This window comes from Dipodomys ordii, unplaced genomic scaffold (genome assembly GCF_000151885.1).
Source record: "Dipodomys ordii isolate 6190 unplaced genomic scaffold, Dord_2.0 Scaffold14, whole genome shotgun sequence".
Lineage (NCBI taxonomy): Eukaryota > Metazoa > Chordata > Mammalia > Rodentia > Heteromyidae > Dipodomys > Dipodomys ordii.
This window is the reverse complement of record NW_012267230.1, coordinates 10,269,403-10,282,154: the sequence shown is the minus strand read 5'-3', so window position 1 is coordinate 10,282,154 and position 12,752 is coordinate 10,269,403. Positions and strand designations below refer to the sequence as shown.

Here is a 12,752-nt window from a genome sequence, read left to right as displayed (position 1 = left end):
GGGCGGGCCCAGCACTGATTGGACAATGGGGTGGGCGGGCCCAGCACTGATTGGACAATGGGGTGGGCGGGCCCAGCACTGATTGGACAATGGTCCGCAGGAGCAGCCGTGCACAGGCAGCCCCGGGCCATGGCCAGCCCACCTCCATGGCAATACTCACACATCCAGGAGGCTCAGGGCCAGGCTCAAAGCCCACTCGGTACCAAGTGCCACAGGGCACCCGTGTCCGCGCCTCTACTCCTCTGTAGACAGGATTAAGCTAAGACCCTTGACCTGAGTGTGGAGACCCACTGCCTGGTGCTCTGGCTGGGCACACAAGAGCCGGCACCCCAGGGAAAGACTTGCAGAGACCAGGCTGGAGGCCAGGCGTGGCGTGGCGTGGCGTGGCGTGGCGTGGCGCAGTGGTGGGGCACTGTCTTGAGATGAGCAGGCTCTGGGTTCTAGCTCAACACCACAGAAAGCACAAGACACAGTGGCCGGCGTCCTTGAGCTGGGCTGCAGGAGGAAGGCAGCAGTGTGGCTGGCCACCCTACAGAGCTGCAGGTCTGCATGGGGCCACCAGGCTCCTTGAGAGGCAGCTGCACACGTGCACGGCAGGGGTCAGGCTGTGGGGCTCTCGAGGGGCGCTGGCTGGGGCCACAGCCTTGGAGCAATGTCATCCCAGCCTGGCCGCTTCCCTCGGGTGGGCCAAGTCTGTGGGCTCCGCATGGCGCTCCTGCTGGAGGCTCTGGAAGGTCTGCGTGCGGGGGTGGGGCTGTCCCCCCCTGCACCCCTCACCTTGTATGGCTCACCTGTAGGGCTCGGTCCTCAGGACAGGCACCATGTTATGGGCCCAGTGCTGAGCTCAGCACGTGCTTGGTGGGCAAATAGAACGGGATGTGGCCAAACCAAGTCCCGCCTCCTGCCTCCTCTCCGCTCCATCCTTGCCTCCTCCCTGCATCATTCTTTCCTCTTCCTCCCTGTCCCCTGCCTCCTCCCTGCCTCCACCCCCCCCCCAGCAATGTTCCGAAGCAGGTCTCTCCCAACTTGGGGTCTTTGGGGGACACGTTTCTTCTGGACAGGAGGAGGTAGGAGGCTGGGAGCGGGCATCGAGAGTGGCAAGGATGCTAGTGGGCCTCCCTGGAGCAGGCTGGGGGGAGGAGGAGCCCCCGCTCCAGTGTGGCTGCCCACCCAGCGCAGGGGTGTGGGGGGTCCCACTGCGACTGGGGCGGCCCCCCCCCCCGCTCCCCTGTCACAGTACCCGTGCACACACGCGTGCGTAGTCCGTGTCGGCAGGGAGGGGAGAAAAGCCGGAGAGAAGAGTTCCTTGGAGACTTTTTATTGACTCTTGTGTGAAGTCCTTGCCGGGTCGGAGACGTGCGTGGGCACCCGCAGTGGGCACCCCTCACCGGGCTGCGGCGGCAGGTCAGGAGTGCGTCTGTTTGGGCTCGGGGCTCGGCTGGGCCATGGTCTTGTCCTGGGCGTGCTCCTCTTGTCTTTCGGTCTCCATCAGCAGCAGCTTGCCCTGCACGGGGAGCTGTTCCTCCTCCTCCTCTTCCTCTTCCTCCTCCTCCTCCTCCTCCTCCTCACCCTCCGACGACAGAGAGAAGTTGTCCTGACTCACACAGGCCACGAGCTTCTTCATCGACGACTCGTGGCCGCGGCTGTGGCCTGAGCTCTGGCCCGCGCTGTGGCCAGAGCTGAGCTTTGCGCAACGGGAACCCATGGCCGGCTTTGCCTGTCTCTCCAGACCAGGGGGGGGCGGCAACTGGAGAGCAGAGGGGCTGTGAGGGCGGCTTGGGGGGGCAGGGTGCTGACGTCACAAAGAGTCTTCTGTTACATCGCAGCCCCACCCCAGAACCCCCGTCCCCGGGGCCCAGGGGGGAGGGGCGGGCGTCCTGCCTGAGGGGGAGGGCTTGTCTTGGAGCTGAGGGTAATAGGCCTGTGTGGAGATGGGGTCACACGTGGGGGGGAGGGGGGGAGCTGACGTGTTTCTGGCCATTGAGCTGTGAACCTAAAATGTCACTTCCTGACCATAGCCCGGGTGCACACACCCCCTTCTAAGGGCAGCAGTGGGGTCCTCTGGCATGCTGGAAGGCAGCAGCCACTGAGGTGGTGCTGGGCACGGAAGGCAGGGCCCTGCGCGCCGTGCTTGCCGTCCACCGCCATGTGTCGCAAGGTCTCTGTGACGACTGTGCTCCGGCGACATGGGAGGTGCGAACACGGATCTCTCTGATGTTCCTCTGTTCCGAGCATCCCGGCCTCACGGTTTTGGGGGACAGGGTAGGTTGTGCCACACAGCCGTCCCATTTCGGGGAGTGTCTCCAGGGCACACCAAGCACGCTCACCACCCTGGCAATGGGGGTCAAGGCAGAAGCACGGGGCCTTTGGCCTCAGGGAGGGCTACGACGTGACAGTGTCTCGGCCACCACTTTGCCGCATTTATCCCACGCACGCACGCGCGCGCACACGTATGCACACAGGCGCACAGAGCAGAGGCACGCAGCGCATGGGTTCGTATCAAGCTTTATTTGGCAGGTGGTGTTGCTCATGACTCAGGTCTTGTGGGTTTCTTGGCAACTTGGCATAGGCATCAAGGCTGAGGGTCAGCGTGGAGGGGTTTTAGGGCCTCGCGAGGTCTTCCTTGGACAGGTGGCTGCTCCTTGGCTTCGGGCAGTTCGGAAGGGGCCGCGGGGGGCTTACTGACAGCGCCTCCTGCATCTCCTCCTCCTACAGCCTTTGGGGAGAAAAGAGATGCGGTAGTAGGGCTGCCGGGGTCAGCCTGGGGTGGAGGGGGCTCAGGCCTGGCCTTTGGAAGCTGCTGGGGCTGGGGGTGATCCCAGGCCTCCCCCCTCCCCGCTGCGGCGTGAAGAGCCTGGTGTGGCGGGGTGAGGCCCGGGCGGGCCTCGGCAGGGCCGCCCGCCGTCGGTGCCTACAGCAGCGTCTCCTGCGGCGGCAGGACCTGCGGCGACAGGACCGGCGGCGGCGGCAGCATGGGCGGCGGCGGCGGCAGGACCGGCGGCGGCGGCAGGACCGGCGTTGCCCGTGGATCCGGTGCAGCCTCCTTCCAGAACAGCGGCTGCGGTGCCGCCGGTTGCAGCCCTGGTATGTTCTGTAGGCCTCGACCTGGTCTGAGCCCTGGTCCTGGTCCCGGTCTCGGTCTTGGTCTCGGTCTCGGTCTCGGTCTCGGTCCCGGTCTCGGTCCCGGTCCTGGTCCTGCCCCGGCCGCCCCTGGCGCCGGCGATCGCTGGGGCTCCTCACACAGTAGCGGACCATGGTGCTGGGCGAGGAGAAGCTGAGCTGCGGCTGGCCTGGTGGAGGAGGAGGTGAGGCCCGGCCACCTGCGCTTGGTGTTGATGTTGATCTGGTGCGCAAGGCTGCCTGGGGCCCCGAATATAAGGGGCTCCCCACTATGACATGGCAGCCCACCCGTGATTGTCCCCCCCTTGCGCAGCCCCTGTGAGGGCCGTGCCAGGCACTCAGCCTGGGGGTGAGGGCAGGCCGGTCCTGGCAGCCACGGAGACCCGCTCATCCCAAGAACAGGATCCAGCTTCTTAATGTCGAAATAAAAGTGCCTAGACCTGCAGTGCGCCCACACTCATTCATTCCAGATGCTTCCCCGCGTCCTTGGGGCTCTACCGCGACATAGGCCCGCCACTGAGCCCATAGCATGGCCCACCCTCTCCAGTCCCCCCGCTGCCCCCCATCTTCCCCGCATTCACTTTTCTGTGGGGAAACCAAGGCGGCTCAAGGTCCTTGCTGGTGAGGGGTGGACAGGGCCAGAATTGAACTGAAGGCCAGGTGGCCTCAGAGGCTCCTTCCCGGCCCAAGAGCAGCAGAGGGCTTCTCTACCTTAGCTGGGCACCGGTGGCTTACCTAGCTCCTCAGGAGGCTGAGGACTAAGGATTGTGGTTCGAAGCCAGCCTGGGCAGGAAAATCAGTGAGACTCTTCATCTCCAGTTAACCTTGGAAAAAAACAGAAATGGAGCTGTGGCTCACTGTGGTAGAGCGCGAGCCTTCAGCAAAAGAAGTTCATGGATAGCGCCCAGACCCTGAGTTCAAGCCTCAGGACCAACACACACACACACACACACACCCCTCTCACACACACACAAAACGTTTAATTGTGACACAGAGAAACATAGAAATTGTACCTTTGGGGCTGGGGTGTTAGGGTGTTACCTAGCACGTGTGTGGCTCTGAATTCTATCTCCAGCACCCTCAGAAAAAGTGTATACAGTACAACATGCAGTACCGGGGATGGACACACTAGGCAAGAGCCATGTGCCCAGCCTGGCCTGAAACTCAAGATCCTCCTGCGCTCCACTCTCTGAGCAGCTAAGACTGCGAGGTTAACTACCATGCCTGGTGCTATCAGACCCACAAGTGAGTGATGCTATGGTCCAGAACTAGATCCAGAGCATCTGCAACTCATTTCCCAGTGGTGGAGCCCGGGGCGGATGTGGTAGACAGATCAGTACCTCCCGTCCCCCAGAATACACAGAAAATGGGACTACAGCTGGGGAGTGGATGGATGCGAACCTGTGTGTGAAGCTGTGGATGTGTCGTCTTGTGGCAGAAGAGACCTGTGTGGGGAGAGACCCTGGCGTCCTGGGTGGGCACGTCGTCACAGAGGTCTTTATGAGATGGGAGACACAGGGGAGGCTCAGGGAGAGAGACTTAGGGAAAGCTGAGGCCCTGGGCCAAGGAGCACGGGGCCCTGTACAAGCTGGGAAAGGCCAAAAAATGGATCTTCACCAGAGAGGCTTCTGGAGGGAGCCCGCCCTTGACTTGGAGCCTTTGGGCTCCAGCAGTGTAGGACAGCAAACCATTCTGAGCCAATGTGGGGGGAGAGCCAGCGGCAGAGGAAGCAGGGCTGACAGTGAAGCCCTTTCGGGGGTGGCAGGGGTTAACGTGCTGATCCAGGGCCTTGAACTCAGGGTCTGGGCGCTGTCCCTGACCACCTTTTGACCAAGGATGGTGCTCTACCATTTGAGCCAGAATTTACACAGACTTTCCTGCCTTCTGTATGATCCTCAGATCTCAGCCTAGCAGGGATTACAGGCATGAGCCACCAGTGCCTGGGGATGAACAACTCTACACAAACCAAAGGCTGGCACGCCAGCCAGGGCTGGGGCCCGTGGCGGCTGGGCGGTACCCAGGGCACGTGAGGGTCACCATGACACAGCAAGGCTCTCCTAGCCTGCACAACCCTGGGAGCCCCAGGTGTGGCTTGGGTTTCTTTTACCAATACTGGGGGGGGGGGCTTGAACTCCAGGCCCTCGTGCCTGGTGCTCTACCGGCTAGAGCCTGTGCCTCCAACCCCGGCAAAAACTCAAAGTTACTCAGTTAAAAACCCGAGCCCCACCACGGGCTTGGGCTATGGGGCTTGAAGTCCATGCCCACGTCCCCAACATTCCCCAAACTGATACTGGCTCTGTGACCCCCACAATGAACCCAAGGCAAGGTGCCACCACACTCATTCAGGCACACCGCCCCGCTTGGCGCTCCTCCACGGAGATGGGAAGGCAGGTTCAAGGCGCGCCTCTGGTGTGATATCTCCACTGTGCAAGGTTCTGAGCTTCTGAGTTCTCTGCCGCCCCCTCCGACCCCCCCCACTCCCGCCATCACCACCGACGCCCTGCCCTCCCCTCCCCCACTAAGGACAGGAGGCAGGAGTGGGATGATTTTCAACGTTTATTGACAGGCGGCATTGTTCCTCATCAGGCTCCTGTACGCGCACGGCATGCTGGTCTTCTCAAGATGTGACGGTGGGATCTTGAAGTCCAGTAAAATTCTCAGGCAGGCGTGTGGATGGATCTGCTGTGCGCGTCTAGCATCTTCTGCACCTCAGGGTGCATCTGCGGCGCCGGCGGCAGCACCCTAGGGAAAAAAAAACAGAGAGGGGGGCTCAGGCCCTGGATCTCTAGGTCCTCCCTCCCAATTAGGCCTCTGCTCACTTCTCCTGCGTCTGCGGCAGCATCTCCTCCTGCGTCTGCGGCATCTCCGCCTCCGGCGGCATCTGCTCCGGCTGCGGCTGCGGCAGCAGTATCTGGCCATGGTGCTAGGTGGTGAGCTTGGCCTGTGTTCAGCTCAGAGCAGCGGCACCACGTTGGTCGAGCCAGCCAACCTGTGAGCAGGTGGAACTTTTGGGGCTGTGAGCCAGGGCCCCCGGGCCTCATTCTCTTATAGACCCCCGGCCCCCCCCGGCACTGTGAGGTCAAAGAGGGTCATGGGGGCCCACATCATGCCCATATATGGGCATGTGTGGGGAGGGCAGGGACCCCAGCCCAAGGCTGCCCGTGTCACAATGAAGGGGTGGCAAGGTGGCATCTGTCCATCCGTTCATCTGCTCACCCACCTCGCTCGCTCACTCGCTCAGTGAGACGTCATTACCGAACGCAGTGATACGTAAGTGACGCAGTCCTGCCTGGCACGCTTCATGCCCCACAGTGAACACAGTGAACACAGCCACGCGACATCCGCGCCCAAGAAGGAGCCTGGCTTCTCCTGTGTGCTGAGGCAAGCGGCCCTCCTGCGTCAGCCTCGGAGAGGCCCCCAGGGCCCCGGGGACCACGAGGGACGTGGCACTCGCCACTGGGAGAAGCCTGAGGCCCAAGGGGGCAGGCTGGCATGGGCACCGCGGCCAAGGATGGGAGCGGTGCCCATGGACCAGGGCCATCCTGGCTGTGCATGATCTGCCCCATGGCCCCTGTGAATTTTAGGGTTACCCGCGGTAGCAGAGTTAAGTTTGGCAATATCACAGAACCCAGATCTGCGGCTGATGTTTCTCTGAGGAAGCCAGAGGCTGCTGGCGTCCTGGCGCTGAGACACAGCTGGGGCAGAGGTGGCAGCTGTGCCCTGTGGAGGGAGAGGGAGTGTGCGTGTGTGTGTGTGTGTGCGTGCACATGTGCGCATGTGTCCGGAGTGCCTAGGATCTGAACTGGACATGGTCTTTTGAAACTTGTTCTCAAACTTGGGAAGTTGCTACAAATAAATTATTTTAAAAAGACACAACTCCACCCCTTGGTCTGACTGCCCAGCTAGGCCCACCCCGGGGGGCTTCTGCCCACAGGACCTGACTTTTTACTAATTCTCCCTCCCTCCCTTCTTCCTTCCTTCCTCTCTCTCTCTCTCCCTCTCTTTCCCTCTCTCCCTCACTCCCTCTCTCCCCCTTCCTTCCTTCCTTCCTTTCTTTCTTTCTCTTTCTCTCTCTTCCTTTCTTCCTTCTATTGTGGTACTAGAGACTGAACTCAGAGTCTCACACTTGCTAGACAAGCCCTCTACACCTAGCGCCAGAGATCTTTCACAGACTTGAACAAAGGTGCAGTAAGGACCAGCCTTGGCCTCGCTGGAGGCTCAGCGGCTGTCCAAGGAGAAAGGAGGGGGGAGACAAGGCCGTCCTCGGTTGGCAGGTGTGCTCAGGGCTCCGGCCGGCAGCGAGGCCCCCCTCCTGGGGCGGCCCTCTCCAGCTGCCATGGGGGTCTCGGGAAGTGCTGAGAACATTTGGAGGCAGGCCCTTTGAGGCCAACAGATGCCCCCCCACACACACACCCTAGCTGTCCTACAAGCTCAGCCCTGGAACGGGGCTCGCTCCTGGTCCCAAGCAGCTGCCACTGTCGCGGGCAGATGTGCTCAAGAGCAACCAAACAAATGAGACGCTTTGAAAGTTGTCACACAGGGCAGAACCAGCCGACACCAGGCCTCTGAGCGCGTGGCTCCGAAGGTCCCCAACAGAGGGACCGAGGAGCTCCTCAGGCCGCCTGGGCGGGGACTCCCACGCCCCCAACCTGTCCCTGTATCTGACTTTGTGTCATTCCCCCCCCACCCCCAGCCAAGCCTCAGGCCTGGCATGGCACCAGGATTGGGTCCTCACTGTGACCCCAGGGACACGAGGCTTGGGGACTCGGGCGCAGCTGCCGCACAGCAAGAATGACCAGAATTGGGCCAGCACAGAGAGCTCTGGGGACAGAAAAAGCCTGGGACCAAAAGAGGGTCACCACGTCTGCAGAGTAGGAAGGGCCACAGGCCCCTCTCAGGGCCCATGGGGAACGCGTGCACGCCGGGCCTCACTGGGGTGCCGAGTGTTCGGCTACCTCTGAGATGTTGGGGTTTGTGAGAGCAGCTGGCCTGCGCCCTGCTTAATGATGCCCCCCCAAGCCTCGGTTCTCATCCCCTCCCTAGACAGAATGGGGGGGGGACTCTCTCCAGGGCCTTCTTATGGTGGGGACAGCGTTTACTAAATGGACCGTTAATACCCCTCTCGTCTCACAGTCTGAAAACCACAGCGTTGTGCTGGAGTTATTCTATTTGCTGGCTAGATGGGCAAAATTATGTGTATGCGTGCATCCATGTGTGTGTGTGTGTGTGTGTACACACATGCGCACCTGCCTGTCTGCCAGGACTGGGGCTTGAACACAGGGCCTGGGCACTGTCCCATCGCTTTTTTACTCAAGGCCAGCACTGTGCCACTTGAGCCACAGCTCTTAGTCCTGGATTTTTGGTGGTAAAAAAGTATCTCAGGCTTTCCTGCTCCAGCTTCAAACCTTGATCCTCAGATCTCGGCCTCATGAATAGCTAGGATAACAGGCATGAGCCACCTGCACCCAGATGAGAATTTTAAACATAACATACAGCCTGTCCTGTTGGGCACCACCCTGCTAGGAAACCCGTGTCCATCACCATCCCACCCCACACTGAACCCCAAAGGACTTCCAGCCCTGCCCCCCCCCGGCGTCCCCTCCCCCGCCACCCTCCCTTCACCTCTGTGAGGTCACAGCCAGCACACAGGGGGCATTGGGGGCTGAAATGGGCCCTTCTGGGTCTGGGTACCTTGGCTCTGGAGTAGTGAATCCCCCCCTTTTTGTCTTTCTTTCTTTCTTTCTTTCTTTCTTTCTTTCTTTCTTTCTTTCTTTCTTTCTTTCTTTCTTTCTTGCCGTGGGGCTTGAACTCTGGGCCTGGGCGCTGTCCCTCAGTTCTTCAGCTCAAGGCCAGCACTCTACCACTTGAGCCACAGTGCCACTTCTGGCTTTTTCTGCTTATGTGGTGCTAAGGAATCGAACCCAGGGCCTCATACATGCAAGGCAAGCATTCTACCACTGAGCCACCTTCCCAGCCCTGTGAATCCCCTTTTGTCAAAAACAAAACAAAACAAAACAAAAAGTATGCAGGCCCAGCTGGTAGGGGGACCAGCAGGAGAAAGGGGGCCAACAAAGGGGGTGAGTGGGGATGAATATGATCCAAGTCGCATATGCGCATGTGTGAAAATAGAGCAGTGACTCCGGATAGTGGTTGAAGAAGGAGTGAAATGGGGGATGTGATGGAGGGGTGAGGCGGACAGAGTCTGTGTGCTAACGGGAGGGAGGGAATCAAACTGGCCACGCACAGATTGTGCAGTACCAGCAGCGCGCGGCTCCAGCCCTTGAGTGCACAGCCAGGGCCTGACAGGAAAGAGAAACTGAGCTTCCAGCTGGGCCTGTTTGTGTCCTCCTCGCCCTCCTCTCCACCCCCCCCATGGCTGGCAGCCCGTGCAGTTGGGGTTCCCAGGGACCCACAGCCCTCCCCAGCCAGGCAGTGGGGGCAGTGTGCCTCTGCAGCTGGGGGACCCCCACCTTGCCTGCACCGCCCTGATGGTGAACAGTCCCTTGCCTGATGGCGTGCCAAGCTCTCCTTCCCAGCAGCAGAGCTTGGTTCTGGGTGGGGCCCGGGCCTGGGATGCCTGGGAGCGGACAGGCTCGTCCCAGAGCCCGTGCAAACCCATCTGACACCAGAACCCACTCATGTGATGGACCAGCTTTGGGGGGGCACTCAGGCCCTTTGACTCTTCTGGGAAACTGGTTCAAAGGAAGCCAATACGCGTGCACACACACACATGCATGTATGATACAGCATACGCACACATACATGTGTGCGGACACATGCATGTGTGATGCACACGTGTGCACGGGCACATATGTGCACACGTATACACATGCACATGCATGTGTTCGCACACGCATGTTTGCATGCATGCACTCACACACAGACAGACACAGCCTTTCCTCCCATCTGTGGAGGCCGGGCCGGGGCCTGGAGGAGGTCATGCTGGGTGACAGTCCGGGTCCCACATCCCTGTGGCTAACAGCAGCCCTGGTCCAGAGCAGCCCCGGGACGGAAAGCAGAGGGGGCCGGTGGGACAGGCCCGGCCCGCTAGGCTGGCCGTGCGAGGCGGGGACATGGAGGGGAGCCGGGGCCTGGTGGAGTTGTGGCTTCTCACCTGTGCTGCTGGGCCCGGGGCTGAGCCTGCCCTCCATTCATGAACCCCCACCCAGCCAACACTGAGCTGGGGGACCCAGGCGCCACACAGCCCTGGCAGCCTTGGTTTCCTCCTCGGTCTCATGGGAACAGGAGAGCCAGGGGGTCCTTAGAGGGAGCCCCCCCCCGTCCCGCCCAGCACTGAAGAAGAAAACGAACCAGAAACACAAGCCAGGCTTTGCCTGGCAAGGTTGCTGCAAGGGCCGGATAGCTGAGCAGTGACTCTCCACCGTTCCATCCAGACTGGCGCTGGCGCCAGGCCTGGGGGGAAGGGCGTAGTGACAGCGTGGCAGGAGTGCGGGCATGGCCAGGACTGCCGTCCAGCACAGCCCAGCCCGCTGCTGCCGGCCGCACGTGTCAGGTGAGAGCACAGGACTGTGCGGTGAGCACACGCTCGTGGAGACGAGACTGACCGGGCCAGAGCCTTCTCCCGCGTGCACTCTGATCACACTTCCTCTCCCCACGCCCTCCTGGAGAGAACTGAACAACATCTGAGCCTGAGCACAGGAGCTCACACCTGTAATTCCAACGATGCTGCAGAGAGCCAAGAGGGCTGTGGCTCAGACAGTAAAGCTCCAGCCGAGGAATCGTGAGGTCTTGACTGCAAACCCTAGTGCACCAAAAATTAAAATTACAGTGAGAAATCCTTCCTGCGGTCCTGTCACAGCCCCGGCACTGCACCAGCCAGGGGAGGGCGGTGTGGCCGGGGGGTCTCTCCCAGGGGAGGGGGGACAGGGGACCTGGCTGCTGCAGTAGAAGCAGTGTTTTCTGGGGAGCGGTGCTGCTCTGTGGGGTCTCCCAACACCTGGATCCAACTGGACCCGAAGCAAGCCTGCTTGTCTCGCGCCAAGCCCCTTGCCTGCCTGTAAGACCGTAACCAGGACCGTGGAGGCTGGCATGCACGTGTGGGTGCTGCCACCTTGCATTCAGGAATTCCTTTAAACCATCTGACTCCCCAATACACAGAGACAGCAAAGAGCTTCTCCAGGGTCTCACACCAGGTAGTCCCTTCAAAATCAGGCAGGCTAAGCTAGAAGTTTCCCCTCACCCCCCCCCCCGCAAGGTTTCTTGGAGGCCGGAGGGCCCAAGGTGGCAGGCAGGCTGGCTTCCCTTGCAAGCTGCAGGCCCCCGATCTGCCCAGCCAGCCCCCTTTACCCTCAGTCTGCTTGGCAAAGACCCCAGCAAAGTCCTGTGGGCCAGTTGGCCTCAGGCCCAGCCTCCAGCCTTTCTCCCGCCTCCCCTCTGCCTAGTGTCTTCACCTGTTGACAGATACCTTGGCAAAAGGTGTGGGCCTCTGTCCGCCCCCAGTGTGGAGAGACAGCCCAGCGTCCCGGCCCATCTCTTCCTGGCTGCGTCGTCTGCCTGTGCACCCACCTCCACGGGTGGACCCCACAACTTACCTTCCCCACTCCATCTCCCGCCCTCCCCGCATCCTCAGGGTTCTGCTCCAACCCCTTTTAGGTCTCTCAAGGAAGAAGGCAGTTGCTGCCCCAGGGCCTTTGCTCAAGCTGTTTCTGTCGTTTCCCCGCCCGGGGATGGCCTGGCCACCGTGCAATGTGGTCAGGACCAGAGAGCACTGGCCTTGCCCTCGCCGGTCTGTCTGCCACCACCTCTGCTGGGCGCAGCCTCCGGACTGGATCAATCTGAGGTGCCCACGGCATGGCTCTGCGCAGCATGCGCCTGGCGTCCTGGGGGTTGGCTCCGTGTGCAGCGTCACGATTGAAACGCATTCCCTCTTCTGTTCTCATCTGTGCACTTGTCAAACACACACTGCCCCCAGTGGCCCAGGCCACCACTAACCTTGGCCTCCTCGGTCCCCAAACCCGTGCTGTGTATAAGGTATCCAGCCTACAGAGCTCTGTTACAGTATCGCAGCCCGAACCCACCCCACGTACCATGAATATAACTCAGCCTGAAAGAAAGAAAGCATTTTGTCCCATGCCACCGCGGGGATGAGATGAGTCCTGAGGTCTCACTCTGAGAAACAGCCACAAGAGAGGCGTGGAATTATCACTATAGACGGTCACAACTACACAGCTCCGAGGAGAGGAAGCTTCTGGCTTGCCGGGTGGAGCATTCTGGAGCTGGGTCTGTGGGCGGTGCTGGGCCCAGGGGAGATGGTGAGCCTGCCCTGTGTTTCACGAGAGCGAGACGGCTCAGTGAGCACTGCAGGACACGGCCCGCCACGGGCTGTGCTGTGCACACCCGGTGACCACGCAGATCGCGTTGGAGGCCTTACCGGCCGGCCCGGGCAGAGAGCCCTGCGCTGGAGCGCCTAGAAACAGCAGCACGTGGCGCAGACTGTCTCCACACGCGTCGTGCACACGCGTTGTGCACACTGACGTCCGCAGTTGTGTTCCCGCCTTCTCCACACTCGGCACTATTCCCCAGTGTGAAGACCACACCTGGCTCACCTGCTCTCTGTGAGTGATGGTCTGCTGTGACAGCACGTGGTGCATGCACGTGTGCGTGTGTGTGTG

The 12,752-nt window shown here is 61.0% G+C and overlaps 1 protein-coding gene across 1 annotated transcript; it reads right to left on the bottom strand.

The window, feature by feature from the left end:
* Positions 1 to 1,405: 1,405 nt before the first annotated feature.
* Positions 1,406 to 1,705, bottom strand: Prm3 (protamine 3). Its single transcript, XM_013011503.1, has one exon. It carries the CDS (start codon positions 1,703 to 1,705, stop codon positions 1,406 to 1,408), a length of 300 nt encoding a protein of 99 aa, XP_012866957.1.
* Positions 1,706 to 12,752: the final 11,047 nt, after the last annotated feature.